At 38.6% G+C, this 22,077-nt stretch overlaps 1 protein-coding gene across 6 annotated transcripts in view; it reads right to left on the reverse strand.

Annotated features, from left to right (window-relative positions):
- Positions 1-22,077, reverse strand: part of MOB2 (MOB kinase activator 2) — a 139,886-nt gene that overhangs the window by 19,502 nt on the left and 98,307 nt on the right. The window contains exon 1 of one of the 6 annotated variants that reach the window (XM_058157671.1): positions 1,889-2,018. The exons of the other annotated variants lie outside the window; for them this stretch is intronic. Coding sequence (XP_058013654.1) covers positions 1,889-1,914 — 26 coding nt within the window. The 5' untranslated portion in view covers positions 1,915-2,018. Of the gene's footprint in view, positions 1-1,888; positions 2,019-22,077 lie in introns of those variants that run through there. 6 annotated transcript variants of the gene reach the window in all.

The raw sequence follows: 22,077 nt of genomic DNA on the forward strand, positions 1-22,077 counted from the left end.
GATCTTCTGACGAGCAAAATCAATGGGGAAGCCAGATTCACTTAACAACCATGTTACTAACTTAGCAACTGGGGCAAGAAAGATCATATAAATGGGGCAAAACTCACTTAATAAATGTCTCAATTAGCAAAAGAAATTCTGAGTTCAATCCTAGGATAAATAGACAGAGCTTTACAATGTGGGAGAACATGAAAGCAAATAAACATATTGTTGTGTCTTGCCCGCTCTCACCGCAGCCGGGGTCTGCTTATCTGCTTCCGAACGCTGAAGAATGTCCTCCCGGCCCCAGCCCTGGCTCCATGCCCAGACAGGCTGAGGAGGGGGCATCTCCCGGCCCCAGCCCTGGCTCCATGCCCAGACAGGCTGAAGAGGAGGGAGCACCCCCCGGCCCCAGCCCTGGCTCCATGCCCAGGCAAACAGAGCAGCTAGACCCCTCCCCCTCCTCCACAGCATGTGAGCCTGAGGAAAATTTATTTCCAACAGCTGCTGATTGGAGTGACCCTCGCATCAGAAGACTGGATAGGCGGAGGCAACAGAAGGAAGGGAGGGGCAGGCCTTAATGAGTGCTGAGTCATGGAGCCACACCCCATGGCCTATATAAAGGATCTGCTTTCTGGCAGTCTCTGAGTCAGGCAAAGTCGAACTTATCTTGCTGAAGTCACTTTCTGGTCTCCTGCCTGCTCTGAGGACTTTGGTAGGACTTTGGGCAGAGCTGCAGAGGCAAGCCTGATTCGGATTTCCCTAACCCGGCCGTCAGCGGAGGAGTGGGACACGACACATATAAAGATTCTTTTCCCCCCCTTTATTCCCCAGTGCCCTCTAAATTTGAGACAAATTCAGCTAGGTGACTTTGGGCCAGTCATTCTCTCTCAGCCCTAAGAAGAAAGTAATGGCAAAACCATTCCCCAAAAATCACTACCAAGGTAACTGCAGAGTTGTCCATGTAATTACCGGAAATCAAGCCTGCTTTGAAGGGTGTGTGTATACAAATATAAGCACACACTTCAGATAATGATCAGGAAAGTTACTAGTAATTCTGTAAAATTGTAATAAAACGTTCCCCAATCTGATGTTCTCCAAGTTTTCCACCATAAATTCTAGTCTGTGTGACTAATGGAAAAAATATAGCAGGTTTTAAAACATCTTATGAGTACCAAGTTGAAGATGGCTCTCCTAATATATTCTACCATCAAACTATTTTTTTTCCTTTAATTCTTTAATTAATATAGAATAGAATAGGGGTGCACCCATTTGCATACTTTTTTTTTTATCCAATAACATATTTAATGTACCATCATATACAATTAATCGGATCTGCCCGGTCACCACCCCTTTCCTTTTACTCTCCTTCTCTACCTTCTTCTACTTTCCACAACCATCCTCCCCCTCTCTTATCTACATCCTCTCCTCCTTCCTCCCTACTCCTTTCTTCTCCCTCTTCTATCCCTCTTCCTTCCTTTCCTCTTCCTCCTCTTCTTTTTCCTACCTCCTTCTCTCTTCTACTTCCTTCTTTCCCATCATTCTGAAGTGGTAGCCAGGCAGCTCCGATCTTACATTAATTATACATCTTCAATCATCTTTGTACATTAACTATCAATCCATTTTCTACCCTCATCCCCCCTCCCCCTCCCTTCCCCTTCCTCCCCCCACCCCCCGGGACTTCCGAGAACCGAATACAGTGTATAAAACTAACAACAAAAATTAAAATATAGCACAAATCATAATCCATAATCACTCCTTAAAACCTCCACTCCCCTTCCAGAGACAAAGAAGATACTTTTCTTCCAATCCATTATATATCAGACCATTCCACTCCTAGAGTTCTCAGAAATTTCCGATTGAGTTAGTGTTTGTTCTTGAATAAAGTACATAGTTTTTAATATCCAACCTTCCAATATCAAAACAACGTTCCATCTTCCAATATTCACCAAGGGTTCTTCTAAAATGTCTTTCTTCCTTAAGCAGTCTCTCAAGAATAGTTCATATTTCCAACTTAATTTCTTTAATTTTTCTGTCCAACCTTCAAGGGTAAACAATAGTCCATCTTTTCACATCTTTAACATTTATATACAACAAATAATATTACAAATATCCAATATATCAATTGTAATAATTAAAATCTTCACTTTACCTTACTTATATCAAATAACATTATTAAAATTACACCTATAACTTATCCAAAATATATCTATTATAACAATTACATTCTAATTAGCCATATAACAACATTACATCCATCTCTTAAATATAATATTTAATCCAAATTCCTAAATTTTACTATCTATCCTCCAAAGTTAAACAATATTCCATCTTCCTATTCCTTTATACCTCAAATATATCAAATAGTACCCCTAAAATTACACATTTATATCCAAAATAAATCATTTACAAAAATTAACCATAATCATATATAATAGAGTTAAACATTCTCCCTCCCCTTCTTCTGTCTTACACATTTTCCAAAAGAATTCCCAATCTTTAATACATTAGTGTAAAAATCTCATGCTTTACAAATTGTATTGAGAAAATACTTTCTTCCTTTATAATTCACTGTTAAACCAGCTGGAACCTCCCATCTAAAATATATCTGATGTTTCTTAAACTCATCCACTAAAAAGGCAAATTCTTTTCTCTTTCTTAACATTTTAGGAGGAATTTCCTTCATCATTATTATATCTTGTCCTAATATTTGAAATTTATTTTTATAAAATGCTTGCAAAATTCCATACCTAATCTTCTTATTTGTAAAATAAATAACCACATCTCTCGGTAAACACTTCTGCCTTGCCCACCAAGAATTAACACGATAAATTTTTTCAATATTAACTTCAAAATCTTCTGGTTCCACTCCCTCTATCTGAGCAAAGGCCTGAATAAAAATCTCTTTCAAATTTTCTTCCTTACACTCTTTTAATCCTCTCACCCTTATAGCATATTCCATTAATTTATATTGTAATATAACCCTTTCTTCATCTGCCTTATCAACCTTAACCTGAATATCATCTATTTTATTTTCTAAATTCAGATTAATTTGAACTTCATCTATTTTCCTTTGCAAATCTAAATTAATTTGATTAAATTCATCCAGTCTTTCTTCTGTCTGTGTGCTAGATAACAATAATGGGGTAATTGATTCCTTTAATTTTTTCATCTCCCTCCTCTGCTCTTCCACCAAATCTTTAAAATCCAGTATTTCTTTCTCCATTTCATTAAATTTTTGATCTATTTCTGAAAGATGAGCCTCCATAAGCTCCTGTAAAAAATTCCTTAGACTTTCTTTAATATCCTCTCTCAATTTCCGTACCTGAAGTGAAGAAATTTCCAATATTTTAGATAAAGAGGTTAAATCTCTTTGCTTAAAAGCCATTTTTAAACTAAATAATACCAAGAAGAAAAAGATAATAAAAAAAGAAGAGATTTAAAAAAAAAAGAATTCCATTTAAAAAAAAATATCTTGTTATATTCTTCTTAAAGGTTCCACGCCAGCAATTGTAATCAGCATTTCCTTAGCTTTCACTTATCTTAGCTTTCACTTTCAAGACACAAAACGCCATCTTTCATCATCTCCACTCTTGAATACAAATACCTTCTCTGTCAGGGAGTTAAAATCATCTTACAATCAAATGCCAGCCCTCCTGTTTTTGGCTCTTTCCGTGTTGGCAATCTATCAATAATACTTTTCAGTCACGGAGATGGACGCTGCGTTTTGTTCTGCATTTGCAGAAGCGTTCTGGATTCTGGAGCTTTTTTTTGGGCTATAGAAGGAGCGTTCCCAACAAACCACCAGAAATCATTCTGGGGCTTTCCTTGGGGGCTCTACTTCAGCCCAAATGCTCATCTCCCCCTCTTTGCCCGAGGGCAGAGATTTACGAGCTGTTGACAGCAGATTAACGCTGTCTAAACAGCTCTACAGAATCACACAGAACTGGCGGACTGAGATCGCCCGCCATTAACGAAGCGGAGCCACCCGGAAGTTCTACCATCAAACTATTGATGAAAATTTAACAAATTTAATAAGCTACAACACAGAACATAAGATGCTAGAAATTCTAGATGGCATGTAACAATGTTCCCCAGTTACATAATTCAATATATTTATACACACATAATAATTAAATCATAATGTGATTTGGCTGGTTTTGCTTAACACGTCATAAGAACCCAACCACTATGATTTTTTTCTTACATAGTTTATCTTACTGTGAAGTATTCAATAAACTATTATAACAATAACTTAGCATAATGTTCAAATACTACTGTAGTCACTTTTGGCTGGTTTCTATAAGACAACTAGCTCCACATCACAAAGTATTAAATATGATGCATAGAGGCATAACATTCTGATGACACTCCATTTGTGGATTTTGTGCTTTGGAGGGGTCAAAATATTTAGGAATTAAATTCAAAATTAAAATAAAGTAAGAAAACATGGACAAAGGTAATTTTCCTCAGAACTCCAAATGGTTATCTTCAAGAGAGAATCATATACAGAACTGAGCTTTGTTTCCTACATAAACTTTCACTTCTGAAGAAAAAATGGTTGATACAAAACGTTGCTTGTCAATTTGTCAACCATAGACAGAAATGAAAGTTTAATAATGAATATTACTGCTGTCACAAGAACATATCATGTCTTTCTGATTGATTCTAGCAAATTTCAAAACATGATCTGGGGATTTTCAGATGATTTTCTTGTTTAATTAACTGTTACACAAAATAAAAGTAAAAACCTTGTGATGTGGAATGGCATGGTAGTATTTATGGAAAAAAACTGGCTGAGAATGTAGGTTTTTTTATTATTAAGATTAGACTTACTGAAGTCTTGGATGACAAGCTGACAATGATGGCTTTGTTACATTCAGGGAGATTTGGAAAATGCCTAACTTGACTCTGCTTGTGTGTTATAGGCTCTACTCCACCCAACAAAAGAGAAACAATTATTTCTATAAACATTTTATTTTTTTAAATACAGTTTGCTGATGCGTATGTTCCCCAGGATCTGCCATGTGCCACTTGTCTTCAGGCAGTGTTCTCTGTCTGTTGACAGGCTGTGCTGCCAACCCAAGCCAGCTCCCGATCTCACAAGACCATAATTCTTAAAGCAGCTCCAGTGAATGTTCTTCCATGGCTTCTGTAGCTTCCAAACACCATGCAAAAGCATGCCATGTTCTCAAAACAATTTCGAGAGGTTCCAGAGGCTGTGCAAGAGCATACCCTATTTGAACAAGGCCACTACAGTCTCCAAAAATCACATGAGAATTGTGGGGGGGGGATGCTTTTCAGAATAGCTATTAACAGATGTGGATGAATGCTGGGAAACCCACGCCTGATGGCCGTTTCCCCCGACATGGAGAACATTGTGACATGCCACCTTCAACAGTTTTACCTTTAATGATTTATACCAAAGCTTTACAAATCACCCTGTTTAATTTATTACAAACACACATGAAGTATTGTGAAAATGTCAGCTTAGATATATCTGGAGAAATGTTAGCAGTAAGATAATTAACATACATCTTATCATATTCATAATGCTTTATAATTACCTAGATATATACCTAATCACTTCACTATTACAGCTTAGGTTTCATGTTTGTTTGTTTGTTAAGGTATATTCATCAAAGAGGAGAGGAAACTTGCAGTCCTCAGGCTACATTTAAACTCTTTTTATATGGTTTCAAAAATCTTACTGTTGATTTTCAGTGGTAAACCGCTAAGAAACAAAAGGATTATTTCTTGCCATTTCGGCAGAAAATGAGATAATACCTTGAAATCCCAGTCCCAACTGCACCTCTGACAATTCTGCCTTCTTCAGTGATATATTTGACCTTCTAATAGTTTTTTTAAAAAACATGGCTGTTGAAGTATCCTGACTGACACTTAATAGTTCTATCACTTCCTTTTGCTTTGTTTTCATCAAGTCTTTTTACTGTTTTATGATGGATGGATGGATGGATGGATGGATGGATGGATGAAACAAAGGAAGAAAGATACATTACATATGAAAAATCTTTTTGTTCCTAGTTTAGACGTAATATTAAACCTTGACCATATAGAATAAAACTATCCCTTGGTCCATTATATTAATTAAAAGCCAATTAATACATAAATCAAACACTTACTGAAAATCCAAATTTGTTACACTCTCTTTGTTAACACTGCAGATTATTATATTCTCAATGCTTGCTAAAGCCATAACACCTGATACAATCCAAATTGTTAATATACTATATAATTCAAGAGTATTACTGATTTTTCCAGTATCCGATTATGGATATTGAAGCAAAATGTGGCAATAGTGGGACAAAGTAATATCATATGAGTAGGTGTCCCTTCACCCATTTCACATTTTTGGCATAGTGCCAATCTTTCTCATATATACTCTGAAAGTACAATAAATAATGAAAAAAATTAAAAAAATTCTTGTTGAACTAGACGTAACATCAAAAGAAATATACTTCATAATCTTTTAAGATTAGAAATCAATTTGTTAAAATGAGATTTTAACTAAGATTGACCTATAGCAATACTCTCTAAGTGTTTATACAGAAACAGAAATTCCAATATAGACAATAATTTAGAGTTTAGCTGCTACTGCCTCTAGACCAACTTGTGAAATCAAGAAATATTTTAATGTAATTCCACTGCCATTTCACAATGTTAAGCAATCTAAATTTCTTTTGCAATAATGGAAATGGTTTAAATATTTGACTGGCAATAAACTGATCTAAAGTGTTAATTATCTCCACTTATCAGTACTATCACTTCAAACAATCTCCAAAAAAACCCAAAACACTTTCCATGATTATGGAATGATCTTGGAGTTAATTAAATTAAATGAGGGGTTACAATGCATATAGAAACAGAGCTCTTTTCAACCAAATAATTGTGCAAATTCATACTAGCTTTGTCTTTCCTATTGAGCAATTGTTGTTCTGTGAAAAAAATGGGGAAAACACATCTATCAGTATATTTGATCTATGGTAGTGTGGAAGTCATTGGAGAAAATGCTTGCACTATCTCAAAGTGGGAACGCTCCAGGAGGGACAAATGGAGAAGGAATATGGGACAGAGACTAAAAGAGATACAACAGAGTGGCTTGGCTAGAGGGCAAGCAAGAGAGAATTTGCTTGGCTAGAGGGCAAGCAAGAGAGAATCTAACACATTTGTTAGACTGGATTTGGCTCTTTTTTGTCCATCCAATGAGTCCTTCTCAAGGACCTGGGATAGGCAGATGTTTGATAATATGAAAGATTATTAAATATTGAAACTAATTTCTGTGAGAAGCATCAGTAGCAATTTTTCAACCTATCAATATATTCCAATATAAGGGAATATACATAGCTCAGGACTGAACTGTGGAGTCCTTGATGCTTTCTAAGCTTGACTGTTTGTTGGCAGATGCTTCATTACTATACCAGTGCCCCATGATATTGCCTAATGAGGTAGTGAAACTTCTTCAAGCAAACAACCAAGCTCCATACCACTACTAGCAATATTTTCTTTGAAGCTCTTAAGCAAGCTCGCAGTTAGAGAGCTATAGCAACATATTTGGGTAGTTTATTAATATACATGTTGAAAATGTAGAGCATACACCCTCAACCTGTATCTCTAGTTCCAAGGCCAGCAGCTTCTCTGCTTCCATAGCAAACTTGATCTCTTCCCCCTTCTAATAATGTACACAATACATTCCATTCCTAAGGTACATACACAATTTCCTAAAGCCTTCATCAACTGTTCATTCTGTTTTTCACACCACCTGGCTAGATTTTCCTTTATTCCCCACATCCTTAAAGTAAAAAAAAAAGCAAAAGTAAAAGCTTCCCTTTCTACCCAAAACAGAAGGACTCAGTGAAATGAAAGTAAAACATCTGGTAAAACATAAAAATGTTTTGGACATAAAGGAAACAAGAGTCATTGAAGAAGACCCTGATATTTGAAAATGTCAAAGGCAATTAAGAAAAGACTGCAGAAAAGATATGATCTCCTGGTACTATCAATGATATCACGTCCATGAGTTTACAAGAAGCAGTCACTGGCAAACAATCCTGGTGAACTGATCTTCATCAGGTCATGAAGAGTCAGAAATGACTGAATAAATGAAACCATTTTTTCTTACACAAAATGAAACCATTTTTTCTTACAATAATGGTATGAGACAAAATATTAAGTTAATAGTTGTAAACATTCCATATAATAACCCATAGTCATCTACCACCACTTTAAATCCTTCTCCAAGTTCTGGCCAAGTTGTAGTTTTTATTGTGACAAAAAGTAAAAAACAAAAGAAGAGGAAATAGTCATATTATCTGCATTTATTACATTTAATTTAAATATTCAATCAGGTTTAGTATTATCTTGGCACCACCTCTTCACTTACCTGATCTCCCCCATTTTTGGAGTGCAGTCTTCAGCATACCACTTAAAAGCCAAAACTCTTTGGCTTGGAAAGTTGTATGCTTCTGAAAGCAGTAAAATTACTGAAGATTGTAGGTAAGCATTTTAAAGATCTTTTTGTTGAAATATTTCAATATCAAAACACTTGAAGGCATACAGATCCTTTTTTTAAAAAAAAAACCTTGCTCAAAAGAATTTGAACTGGGTAATGTACAGGTAGTCCTCGACTTACGACCACAATTGAGCCCAAAATTTATATTGCTAAATTTGTTAAGTAAATTTTGCCCCATTTTACGACTTTTCTTGCCACAGTTGTTAAGTGAATCACTGCAGTTGTTAAATTAGTAACATGATTGTTAAGTGAATCTGGCTTCACCAATTGACTTTTTGTATCAGAAGGTCACAAGAGGTAATTGGTTCATCCTGGGCACTGAACCAGTTGCCAAGTCTCTGAATTTTGATCACGTGACCACGGGGATGCTGCCTTATAGTAATATTTGTTTGATTAGAAATCAGCCTCTTTATAATTAGCTTTATAGTTAAGTGTGAGAAATAGTCATAAGTCACTTTTTTCAGTGCCATTGTAACTTTGAATGGTCACTAAATGAACTGTTGTAAATTGAGGACTACCTGTATTGAATAAAAAGCTACAGCAGAATAAATGTTTGGTAAACACATTGGTTGGGAAAAAAGTTCCTTCAGTATAATTGTCAGCACCTCTGTTTCCTTTGAAAATGCTGTTTGCCTTTCAAGTCAAAGATAAATTTAAAGATACATTTAAATGCATCAGCTCTTTAATTTTTGCCGGCACTTTATTATTCTAATTAGGCAAGCAACAATGAAAAAAATAATGGTTTCCACCCATATTTACATATTAGTCATTCTTGCACTTGCTTTTCATTTCCTTCAGTCTCCCAGACAGAAACTGGTTATCTAAGTCTTGCTGTTAAAAAACAAAACTGGTTTTCTAAAAATTCCAGAAACATTCCACTGCATGTACAAGCATGTATTCACTAAGTTTTCCTATTGGGTATTTTGGCAGAAGAAAATGCTATTGCTACCAGAAGCAAAAGTGCATGGTTTTTTTTGGTAGGCCAGTTTTATACCAAAGTTTCCCAGTGATAGAGATGAGTGTGCCATTAGGATTTTCTCTTCAGGGAAAATATCTAAAATATTTTTAATATTGTACAGCCAGTAAATGCTCCTGAAGGAGGCAAATTCCTTTGTTGAGCTGTATAAAGTCAGAAATCATTTTTCAACTTATCTTTTCTAGACATGAGCTAATTGTGGGCCCAGTGAAATCGCCCTCACAAAAGAAGGTAATACAAAGAAAAGCAAAACACTTTTTTTTTTTAAACTCACTGGTAGTTTATTTAGGAAAAGAAGGAAGGAAGAGTGTTCTTTCCATGCCAAGGAAAAGGTTTTATTTCATATTCTCACAGCAATGCTTTCCCTTAAAAGGCAATAGCTACATTGGTGCCTGATCGGATGGGAAGCCTGGCAAGCTTGTGAAAAGAGGCCAAGTGCCACAATGTTACTTCATAATCTAGCCTTCTCAGTATGAAAAAGGGTTTTCTGCACCAGGCATGACATTGAACTAATGGTAAGTCTAAGAATGATTCCAAATGTATTTCTGGAACAAAGTATATTGAATTAAAGACTCCTGGATCACTTTTCAATAAAAGTCACAAAGAGTCAAGATTTTTTTTGTGGGGGTGGGGTGTGGGGGTGGGAACAATTTCAGGATGTAGAGGCCACTGCCACTGCCAGGGAACATTGCAAGCAAATGCTAACAATAAGTGGGAGTATAAGGGAACACACAATGATCAACACAACCTTCCTGTGAAAACAAAGGGGGAATAGCACAGTAAAAATACAGGATACAGATGTTTTAAATTAAATTAGTCAAATAAAGATTTTTTCCCGCAGCCACTATGCTTAAATCTAATCATTTTAATTAAACTTATGTAGCTCTAGTGTCACATACTTCAAAATGCAAGTAACAGATACAATTTTGGAATGTTCTTCCGCAAAAGCAGTCTCTGTAAGTAGAAAACTAGTATATCATTGGTAAAGGATCTAATGAGTTCTTTCTGTTTTCAGGCAAGCTGTTTTTTACATGCATCCTAATGTGATTTTTAGCTAAAATGGCTAGTCCTTATTACTTTCTCATCTTGCTAATTATACTGACCAACAACAGTGGCATTACATTAGTCCTCTTGTAATATTTTAAGCATTCCCACTAACATAAAAAATAAAACTACACGAATGCCAAACTTTCAAACAGTGATTGCAATTCAGGAAAATATATTTAGCATTGCAAAAGGCTTGCATATTTTAACCTGCCTTCTTCCATCCTTTCTCATACTGAATTTCACTTAGTTAACACAGTTATCTAAGACAAGAGTAGCACATACAGTGTGTAAATATAGATAATCCTCAACGTAAAACAGCTCATTTAGTGACCATTCAAAGTTACAATGGCATTAAAAAAAGTGCCTTAAGACTGTTTTCCACACTTACGAATCCCTATGGTCATGTGATGAAAATTCATATTCTTTCTTGACAGTTGCAGTGTCCCAGGGTCATGTGATTATCTTTTGTGACCTGATAAGCAAAGTCAATGGAGAAGCCAGATTCGATTAACTGCCATGTCACTAATTTAACAAGTGATTCACTTGCAGTGATTCACTTAACAACTGTGGAAAGAAAGGTCATAAAATGGAGCAAAAGTCACTTAACAAACGTCTTGCTTAGCAGCAGTACCATCTGCCCAGGGGTGAAATGCTACCGGTTCGCTCTGATTTGGACAAACCAATAGTGATAGTATAAAAATGCTTTAAAAAATAAAAAATAAGGTTCCGACGATCACAACTGTGCCATGTGATCGTTGGAATCTTTTTTTTACTTTTACTACCGGTTCAGGTGAATAGGTAGTAAAAAATGCTTTATAAAGTAAAAAAAAAAGTTTGGCCACACCCGCCCAGTCACATGACTTTCCCCCCCCCCAGCCATGTCCACAGAACTGGTAGCAAAAAAATTTGCATTTTACCACTGCATCTGCCTGTAAATGTGAACTGGTGGAACTACACAATAGAGAAAGCAACAGAATATGAAGAAGCTAAAGCGGCCTGGAGTATAGAATTCAAACAGACAAGCATCTGCCATTTAATACCCCTTAATACCCCTGAAAGCCAAAACAATCTGGACTGTCAGAACCTGGAGAAGAGAAAGAACTGGACAAAATCACAAAATACAAAAAATGGCAAATACAAGCAGAACAACTGTGGCAAAAGAAAGCAAAGACAGTATCAACAGTGATAGGCACCTTGGGTACAATCCTGAAACATCTGAAGCACCTCTTGGACATCATATCACCACTGACAAAAACACCATCAATCAATTGCAAAAGGCAGCTTTACTTGGAACAGTTTACATCCTGTGACAATAGCTTAATATTATTAAATAATAATATTGGTTTATTTCAGGTGTAGCGAGGACTGATAAGTGAATAAAAATGCCTAATCCAGTCTAAATATCTGGCTGATTGTGCTGCCAACCATAATAATATTTCTTGTTACACACGGGCTCTGATGTTAGAAGATGCAAAATGAAGGCAAAGCCTGCTTAATATTCAAACTAACAGGTTAGTTTTTACCAGCATATCATCTTTTGGACTACAATTTCTATCATCCTTGGGAAATACTGCCAATAGTCTGGATTAACGGGGCATGTTATCTTTCAGATATTTTGGAAACAAAATGGGAAAGACATGAACACAAAATATACTAACTGTGGAAGTATTAGCAGGGAAACAATTCACTTCTGAATTGTTCACCTTCTGCGCATGCGTCAAGATGGCGCGGTGACGATCTTCGCGGTGCGGTCCGCGGCCTTTCCAGGGGGTCTGGGACCGAGAGGGGGGTCTTTTTTAGCCCTCCGGTCCCAGACCCTTCCGGCGGAACATCAGAGGAGGCGTTTGGACTGAGGCCCGCCGAGCCGCGAGCCTCGGAACAGCTGACAGGCTCGGCGGTAGGCTCGGCGGTTTTTCCCTCAGCGTCTCCTGGGGCGGTGGTTGTTTGGCGGTGGGCCCGGCGGCCTGGCGGCTCCCCTGGTGGCTCCTTTGACGCTATTCGGTGGCGGCTCTGCCCGGACTCAGCAGCTCTGCTCCGGCGACCCTGCCCTGGCGTCTTGTGTGTCGGTTCAGCCCCGGCGTTTTTCGCTGCGGCCTGCCTGGGCCTGCGGGAAGATCGGCGGCCCAGTGACGGCCCAATGGCGGCTTTGCGGTCCTGTGGCGGCCTTTCGGTAGCTTCGGTGGCCTCCTCGGCGGCCCGGCAGTTCCCTCAGCGTCTCCCCACCTTCCTTGGGGCGGTGGCCGTGGCCGTGGCCGGCGCTGCGGGCCTTTGGGTCTGGCGGCGGTGGCGGCGGTGGCGGCGGCCCCCTCCCCCAGGGGTTAGGGGCCTTTTTTCCAACGGCGCTGGATGGGACTTGGCCGGACTTCTCTCCCTTGGAGCCTGGCGTTTTCCTCGGCTCATCCTTCGGACTTCTGTTGGGGCCTTGCTGGGCCTCTGGCGGGGGTGATGGCCAAGGCGGCCGCGCTTGGCTTCCGGGTACCGGCGGCGATGGCGGCGGCGGCGGATGGCCCCCCCATTCCCAGGGACCGAGGGTTTTCGATCAATGCCTGAGAATGGCTTTTTCCATCAATACCAGAGAGGAGGAGAGACGAGAAGACCGACCGCTGAGTGATAGTGGCGGAGGGTCAGATGTTGCCATCTGGAGGGTTTCGCCCCTCGGAGGAGGACTCGGAGGTGTGGCTGACCCTCTTTTAGATCCTCGGCAGCTCGGCCTAGGACTGTTCAAGATCAGGCCTGGAGCAGGCCCGGAGCAACTGGGTATGGAGTCCCTGACATCAAGGCCCATATTGACTGACTTTAACACCAACTGACTGACTTGATGGAGAATGGCTAGTCATCTGTACCTGGGGCAAGTGGGACCGTTCAGGTTAGAGGGCAGAATAACGGCCCCATGGAGCCCTGGAAGTCCACGGTTCATCTCGCCAGCCAGAGAGCCTAACCTTGCTATAATAACTGCGCTACAATAACACCTTGACATTTTGACCGGCCTGGATGGACTACTGACCGTTTTGTACTTTATTTATTCATGCGAAGATTTTCAACGCGGACCTTCTTGCCCTGCGAGACTCCCTCTCTCGAGGTCTGGCCTCCACATTATCGAGGCACATCTTGAGGACGGGTTTTGGAACCCCGAGAGAGGGCATGCGAAATCAGGGAGGCTTAGGGGATTTTTAATGAACTTTTTTAGTCTTTTTTTATCGGGGAATTTTAAGGGGAGGGATTTTAAGGGGAATTTTAAGGGGGGGAGGGATAGGGCGGGTGATGGGGGCAGCCCGTCGGGGGGGAAACCAGTTCCAGCGCATGCTCGTGGCGACTATCAAATGGGTTCGGAGGTTAAGGGGGGGGAGTGTGTTCCTTTGTATGAGGGTGAGTCCATTTGCACGGTAAGTGGGAGGGGCAGATATGGCGGAAGGGGGGGATCGCATCGGTTTAGGGGGTCACGCGTTCGATGTATACAGGCGATCGCGTGCCCCGATCCCCCTGACTTCTCCCGTTCCCCGGATGGTCAAGATCCTCAGAGCCTGGGCCTTCGTCTGATGTTATGCAACGCACGGTCCGTGGCCAATAAGGCCCCCCTAATACATGACCTGATTCAGGGGGGTGCCACGGATATTATAGGCGTTACGGAGACCTGGTTGGGCACTGAAGGGGGTGTCCCCCTGGTTGAGATGTGCCCACCGGGTTTCCGTGCATTCCATCAGCCGAGGGCCCAGGGTAGGGGTGGGGGGGTGGCGGTTGTTATTAAAGAGAGTCTAGAGCCGAAGGAGGCCACTGTACCTCAGATTGCCGGGTGTGAATCCTCTTTGTGAGGTGGGGTCATAGATGTCAGATGGGCTTGCTGGTGGCGTACCTGGCTCCTTGCTGCGTGACAGCCGCCTGCCCGAGCTTCTGGAGGTGCTTGCCGGGTGGCAGTGGAGACCCCCAGACTTTTAGTCATGGGGGACTTTAACTTGCCATCTGCTGGCTCGTCATCGACAGTAGCTCGGGAGTTCATGGCCTCCATGACAGCCCTGGACCTGACTCAAGTAGTTGATGGCCCTACTCACATCGGGGGAGGCACACTGGACCTGATTTTCATCTCTGGTCAGTGGTTGAAGGATCTGGACTTGAGAGATATAGTCACAGAACCTTTGTCATGGTCAGATCACCCTCCTTCGCCTGGACTTTCTGACCGCTACCCAACACCGCGGGAGGCGGAACCACTACGTTGGTACCGTCCCAGGCGCCTGATGGACCCAGAGAGGTTTCGGACGGAGCTTGGGCCATTCCCTGAGGATCTGGCTCACGGCACGGCAGAGGAACTAGCCGCAGCCTGGGAACGGGCTGCGGCTGGGGCTTTAGACCGTGTCGTGCCTCTGCGGCCTCTGACCCGGCGCAGATCCCAACCGGCTCCTTGGTTCTCCGAGGAGCTGAGGGGGATGAAACGCCGGAGAAGACGCCTAGAGAGTTCTTGGAGGTCCAGCCGTTCAGAGGCTGATCGGACACTAGTTAGATCCTATACTAGGACCTACCTAGTGGCACTGAGGGAAGCGAGGCGTTGCTCCGCCCCCCCCCTCATTGCGCCGGCAGATACCCGCCCAGCTGCCCTGTTTGGGGTGCCCCGCTCCCTCCTTCACCAGGGGGAGCGGGATGACCCGTTGCAGGGACGTGCTGAGGAGTTTAACGGTTATCTATACGATAAAATCGTTCAGCTTAAGGACGGTCTGGACCAAAATTGTGGCGATTCGGACGGGACGGCTGAGGGCGGTCTTGGTGATATTGTCTGGGATGAATTTGACCCTGTGGCTCCGAGGACATGGACAGATTCGATTAACTGCCATGTCACTAATTTAACAAGTGATTCACTTGCAGTGATTCACTTAACAACTGTGGAAAGAAAGGTCATAAAATGGAGCAAAAGTCACTTAACAAACGTCTTGCTTAGCAGCAGTACCATCTGCCCAGGGGTGAAATGCTACCGGTTCGCTCTGATTTGGGCAAACCAATAGTGATAATATAAAAATGCTTTAAAAAATAAAAAATAAGGTTCCGACGATCACAACTGTGCCGTGTGATCGTTGGAATCTTTTTTTTACTTTTACTACCGGTTCAGGTGAATAGGTAGTAAAAAATGCTTTATAAAGTAAAAAAAAAAGTTTGGCCACACCCGCCCAGTCACATGACTCCCCCCCCCCCAAGCCATGTCCACAGAACTGGTAGCAAAAAAATTTGCATTTTACCACTGCATCTGCCTGTAAATGTGAACTGGTGGAACTACACAATAGAGAAAGCAACAGAATATGAAGAAGCTAAAGCAGCCTGGAGTATAGAATTCAAACAGACAAGCATCTGCCACTTAATACCCCTTAATACCCCTGAAAGCCAAAACAATCTGGACTGTCAGAACCTGGAGAAGAGAAAGAACTGGACAAAATCACAAAATACAAAAAATGGCAAATACAAGCAGAACAACTGTGGCAAAAGAAAGCAAAGACCGTATCAACAGTGATAGGCACCTTGGGTACAATCCTGAAACATCTGAAGCACCTCTTGGACATCATATCACCACTGACAAAAACACCATCAATCAATTGCAAAAGGCAGCTTTACTTGGAACAGTTTACATCCTGTGACAATAGCTTAATATTATTAAATAATAATATTGGTTTATTTCAGGTGCTTGACGAGGACTGATAAGTGAATAAAAATGCCTAATCCAGTCTAAATATCTGGCTGATTGTGCTGCCAACCATAATAATATTTCTTGTTACACACGGGCTCTGATGTTAGAAGATGCAAAATGAAGGCAAAGCCTGCTTAATATTCAAACTAACAGGTTAGTTTTTACCAGCATATCATCTTTTGGACTACAATTTCTATCATCCTTGGGAAATACTGCCAATAGTCACGGGGCATGTTATCTTTCAGATATTTTGGAAACAAAATGGGAAAGACATGAACACAAAATATACTAACTGTGGAAGTATTAGCAGGGAAACAATTCACTTTTATTTCAATGCAAAATAACTAATTTATACCACCTCAAGAGATTTACATTTATTTTATTTATTTATTTTATTCAATTTCTATACCGCCCTTCTCCCGAAGGACTCCCGAAGGACATCCCATTGTCATTTCTCATTAAGCATGTTGCCCATATACTGATCAACAGGTACATATTAATGAAGATAGAAGCAGATGCCAATATTTATGTTACAGATTTCCCATTATGAAGGGCTAACAGTTGGTCCCCATTGAAAGATAATAGCACTGTTAGGATCCCCCTTTATTCTGCACTGAAACACATTCTATTTTTTTAACTCACATAGGTTACCAGTCAGAGGGTTGTATCAGCTGTGGACAAGAGGCAATAAACTGTTTACAAGAACTTATGGTATCAAGCAAATGTTTAAAGGGACATACTAGATAGCATATTTCAGAAATAGACAATTTAAAAAGAAAACTATTCTGCTTGGGAAGTGGGAAAAGATGGCTGCACCCTCTAGGCATTGATAAACTTACTCATCTTTTAACTTGCCTATATTCCTTTTCACTTAAAGTAGTAGTTACAACTTTATCAAATGGCAATAAATTGCTGCCCATTTTGCATTTATTTTTATGCATAATTCAGCTGAAAAAAGGCACAGTTATTAAATGCACCATGATTCAATCAGGCAGCAAATTTTATTGTCTTTAAAAATGAGTTGAGAGAAATGACACAAGATGTTTTAAATCCAAAGATTTGTCAGCCTTAAACAAATAAAAACATATTGGCTGTCATAAATTATATAATAATAATAATAATAATAATAATAATAATAATAATAATAATAATAATAATAATAATAATAATAATAATAATAATAATAATAATATTTTAAATATCTGAATAGGTATATATTTTTAAAATGCCATTTGCAGTCTAAGATGGTGATACCATTTACTTTAGCTGTAGTGTAACAAAAGTACACACACCGGTCAGCTGCAAACAATAAAACCTAGCTACTGGAAAGAGTGAGAATAATCATATTAAAACAGGATGTATGAAAGGTTATCTTTTTGTTCATAATTGCAACAAAAATCTACAGACCCAATTCCCTGAGAATGCTACAGTACTGATGGCCAAAAATGACCATCTTAACCTATTACTATCCACTGTTCCATCCAAGACAACTCAGCTTCTCAGAATGTATGTTCTCTGTTCCACAGTCTCCTGCAGGGTAAATATTTTCAACACGGTACAACATGTCAGCTGAGATCAGCCATCTTATTGTTATTTTAAATTCCCTGGAGGGAAAGAACAGGTAAAAGGCCTGTCTTTAGTTCAAACTTGCCTGGTCTTGCCAGAAAAGCCAAATAAAGATGGAAAGCGCTCCAAACTGAAGCAAATTGGTTTGTTTTATGAGAGTCGAGGAAATTCAGACATTTTCCATATCTCCCCACCACATCTGGTCTCATTCACCTTGTGACTATAGCAACAGGATTCTTCCAAGTTTGCCTTTTGGCATTTGTATACTGAAGCCAATATATGAAAAAACTGCTGGAAGCATATGTATATTCTAGTTAACCATCTGTCAATATTTAATCCATTACTGGATAAGGCAAGCAGCTTATTATCAAACAATTCCTGAACATGAAAGTGGCCATAGGCTTGATAGGACTGCCATTCAAAGGAGAAGGAATCTTGAATTTTCTGACAGGATGACTGACAAGGCAATACTGTTTCCTTAAGATTCAATCAATTCTATTAAACAGTATGATGTTTCACTTTATCATTATACATTATCTTTCTGGACACACCATAAAATATTTAAAAAAACTGGTTTGCCCTAAGGACTTGCAAGCATACACAATTCTTAGAAATATAGGGAGTTTCATTCCAAGTAAAGATAAAATTTCCTTCAAGTCAAGCTCCATGTTGTAATTTTTTTGGCAGCAATACAGATGAAGATTGATATCATTTTCTTCTGTGACATTTTATCAACATACTGTTCTATCCTGTAGCTAAAATATTCCTTGAAGAGCTCCTATCCAAGTGCCTGACTCTGCTTATCTTTTTCTGCCCAAGTAAGGGGAGCCAGGGAAATGCCACCTGCTGATAAAATTGCAAAACCTTAAATTTAGTGTTCACTTTCATTCTCTTTCAGCATCTGTTTTCAAAATTTACAAAATTCAGTTTTGTTATGCCATGGCAATGTAAAGAGCCCTCATTTTTGTTTCAGTTAAGTTCTAAGAATCCAGAAACAAGAGATCGGGAAAAGTTCAAATTACTGAACTTTAAAAAAGATTTTAAAGAAAACATTATTCAAACAATGAAACAATGGATGATGAAATTAATGATATAAAGAGAATTAAAGCTAAAGTAAAGTTACTATATCAAAATCAGAAATTAAAAAAAAATCTAAAGCAAATCCCTGGCTTATTCTGTTTCAGTTTCCTGGTCTTCTTCAACTTCTTCAAGTTTCCAAAATTCATCAAAGGCTACCGGGAATATGCTGACCCTGACTTTTTTCCACTCCCTCTCTCACTCTCGCTCCAGGGATGTGGGTTGTGAGTCTGAGCCTAGAGTGTTGCATACATACTGCATTCACAGCAATCAATTTGTGTGTGTGTGTGTGTGTATGACCACCCATCTCAAATTCATGAAACTGGGTACCTAACAATAATTAAAAACAGCATAAAACATAGAACAATAAAAAGACAACAGTATGCACATAAGCCACAACAGAAATCAGTAAGAGCCGGCTTCAGATACCTCCCAGATCGTCATGCCCAGAGATAGAACAATGTCTTTCAAGCTTTGTGAAAGGTTGACAGAATCAAGACCATGCTGATCTGCAGGTGATTGGGAAAAACCCTCTCTTCGGACCCCACACTTCCTACTGGACCAATGAGACTGGTAGATGCAATTGGGAAGAGTGGTGCCTCAAAACTGAAAGACCATCCCATCATTTCAGAACTGCATTAGAGGCAAGTCATTCCTATAATTACAAAGAAAATGTACATTTTAAACCACAACCTATTATTTTACTAGAATGTTAGTCTTAGGTTTCCCCACAAAGTTGAGGTAGAGAGACTCACTGGAAAATGGTATAAGAAAAATTGTTCTGCCAGTATCAAAGTACTTCCTCAATTAATAACTCCTGATAATCTTTTAAAATGCAATTAGTTTTAAAAGAGTCATTTCTTGTAAAAAAATTTCACAAAATATTTTTGTTAAATTAGAAACTTCTATGAAAATTACTATTTTCGATGGCAGTTCTATATTTTGCGCCTCACTTTTCAAAAATTAAATAGAGACTAATTTCTGGATCAGAACAAAGTCCATGTATTACTTCAAATCAATATGATTGGACATTGATTCCAATATTTTTATATGCATATTCTGCAAAGAATTTCCACAGCATAAAACAATACCTCTACAAATTTATACCTAAATCATTTAGCTACAACAAATATAGCATTTTAGAATGAAATCTCTAGGTTGCTCTGTAAAATAACCACACTGGGCCAGTATTTTTTTGACACACCTTAGGGCAGCCAAAGGTCAGAACTACAAACATTTTGGTTTAAAAAGTGTATTATTTCATTTGCATTAGTATTATATATATGCAGTGTAAGAATACATGAATATATATCTGTGTTTATTACTTATATATCTTTTATAAAACAAAACACTAATACCTGAACATATTAGCAAAAGCTTTACATGGCTTTCAAAGGCACTGAAATTGTAAGGTTAGGGAAGGCGTGGGCAATCTTTCAACAATCATGACCACGCAATCTTTTTTTGGCATTATTTTATTAATTAAGCTTTGATGGAGTCAATGGCATCACTCAAGTGGACAGAATACAAATTTCCAGAAGTGTTTTTGCATGCAAGGAATGTTGTTCATTTGTTTATTCCTTCATTTGTTTTTTAAGAAGCTTATTATATCATATCCTTTTATTCACTATGAAAAATCAATTTATCTTTAGTGAACTATCAAATTTTGGATATTTTTTCCCCAAACAGTTCTAGGATGTTTAAAAAGGGATTGGGTAATCAGTAGTTTATCAAGCCTTCCATCCAGTAGTCTACAAATGTTGTTTCTTTCTAAAAAGAAATAAGAGGAATCACAAGCAAGCCATTATGTAAACAAAAACAAATACACTTTTGCAGCATTATTTAATAAGTTTACAATTGAGCTTCCTGAAGCAAAATCTTTAATTTAATCATAAAATATACATCCATCCATCATGCACAACTATTACATAAACTTTGCTTAAACTTTTTTTCATCAGTTTAAATAAATTTTTCCTTCCTGCCAATTTTCTACCAATGAGGTATGTACTACTTGATGTATTTCTAATAAGAGGCAATCAAATTTCAACTTGGAAAGATTAAAAGATGCAGAACTCCAGCTGCAGACAATAATTTGCTCTGTTAAATGTTTGGGGTTGCTGAACTATTTTAGGCAAATGGAAAGTTTGAGAAAAGAACAGAACACGATAAAAATAGTTCAGACAACTCCCAAATTACATTTTGTCCACTAGTCTCTAGCTCTTTTTTAAAAATACTGTTTAAACAAGTTTCTATATTATTTGTTTTCCAGCAGGGTTAATCAGGAGATCAAACTGGGAAAGAGAACTTTTTATTTAAGCTTCTTACTATCTAAATGAGGAATTAGATGTTCCATTAGAGATAATATTTAATGTATTCCTTAAACAAAGATTTGTTATAAACTTGTTTTAAACTGGATAAGTATATAAGAAGTAAATTACTTCATAATAAGTAGAATGTTCCATTTCAAATATTTTTACTTTTACTTTTCAATTAAATTGTTATGTCAAATTACTATAAAATTGATTGTGGCCTGTACATACCTACCCAGTAGGATTGCTAAGGCTATTATATTATTTCTAATCATTTATTGCAGGGAAAAGTTCTAGAAGGCAAAAGTTGTATTCATTAAAAATGTTATCATATCAAGAACAAAGCTAGACATGTAACTAAATAAATATGGAATAACAACTTGCTTGTAATTTATTTCAAGGATATTTCATCTGCTCTACCCTAATGTAGTAATTATTTAATCAATGCAGCAGACTTAGGCAATTTAATATTTCATAAAATCCCATCAGACTCTGCAACTGAATAATGTAATGGACAGCCACAATAACAGAGAAATAACCTGTTTCAGTACTATACTGTCTTTTATTTACAGCTACTTAACATTCAATAAAAGGTGGTACAAAACTACAGGTTCAAAAAATGACTTATTTTAATTAACTATTGCAGATATAAATGGGTTGGCTTCCTCCCCTGAGCTGTTGGCATCCATCTCAATTCTGTTTCCTACTTTTTATTCTGAATCAATCTAGGTGGAAAAAAATGCCTTAGTAACAGTGGATAAATATAAACAATACTGGAATGGACACATGTTTTTAACTGTATAAAAAAGATAACTCTGAACACCCTTGATCTCTCCTCCCTAATTCTCTTAGCAAACACTTTAACAAAGACAACTCATTCCAACTTTTATATAATTAATGTGTGGCTGTTCGACCGATTTTAAGCTGGCCT

This window comes from Ahaetulla prasina, chromosome 1 (assembly GCF_028640845.1).
Source record: "Ahaetulla prasina isolate Xishuangbanna chromosome 1, ASM2864084v1, whole genome shotgun sequence".
NCBI lineage: Eukaryota > Metazoa > Chordata > Lepidosauria > Squamata > Colubridae > Ahaetulla > Ahaetulla prasina.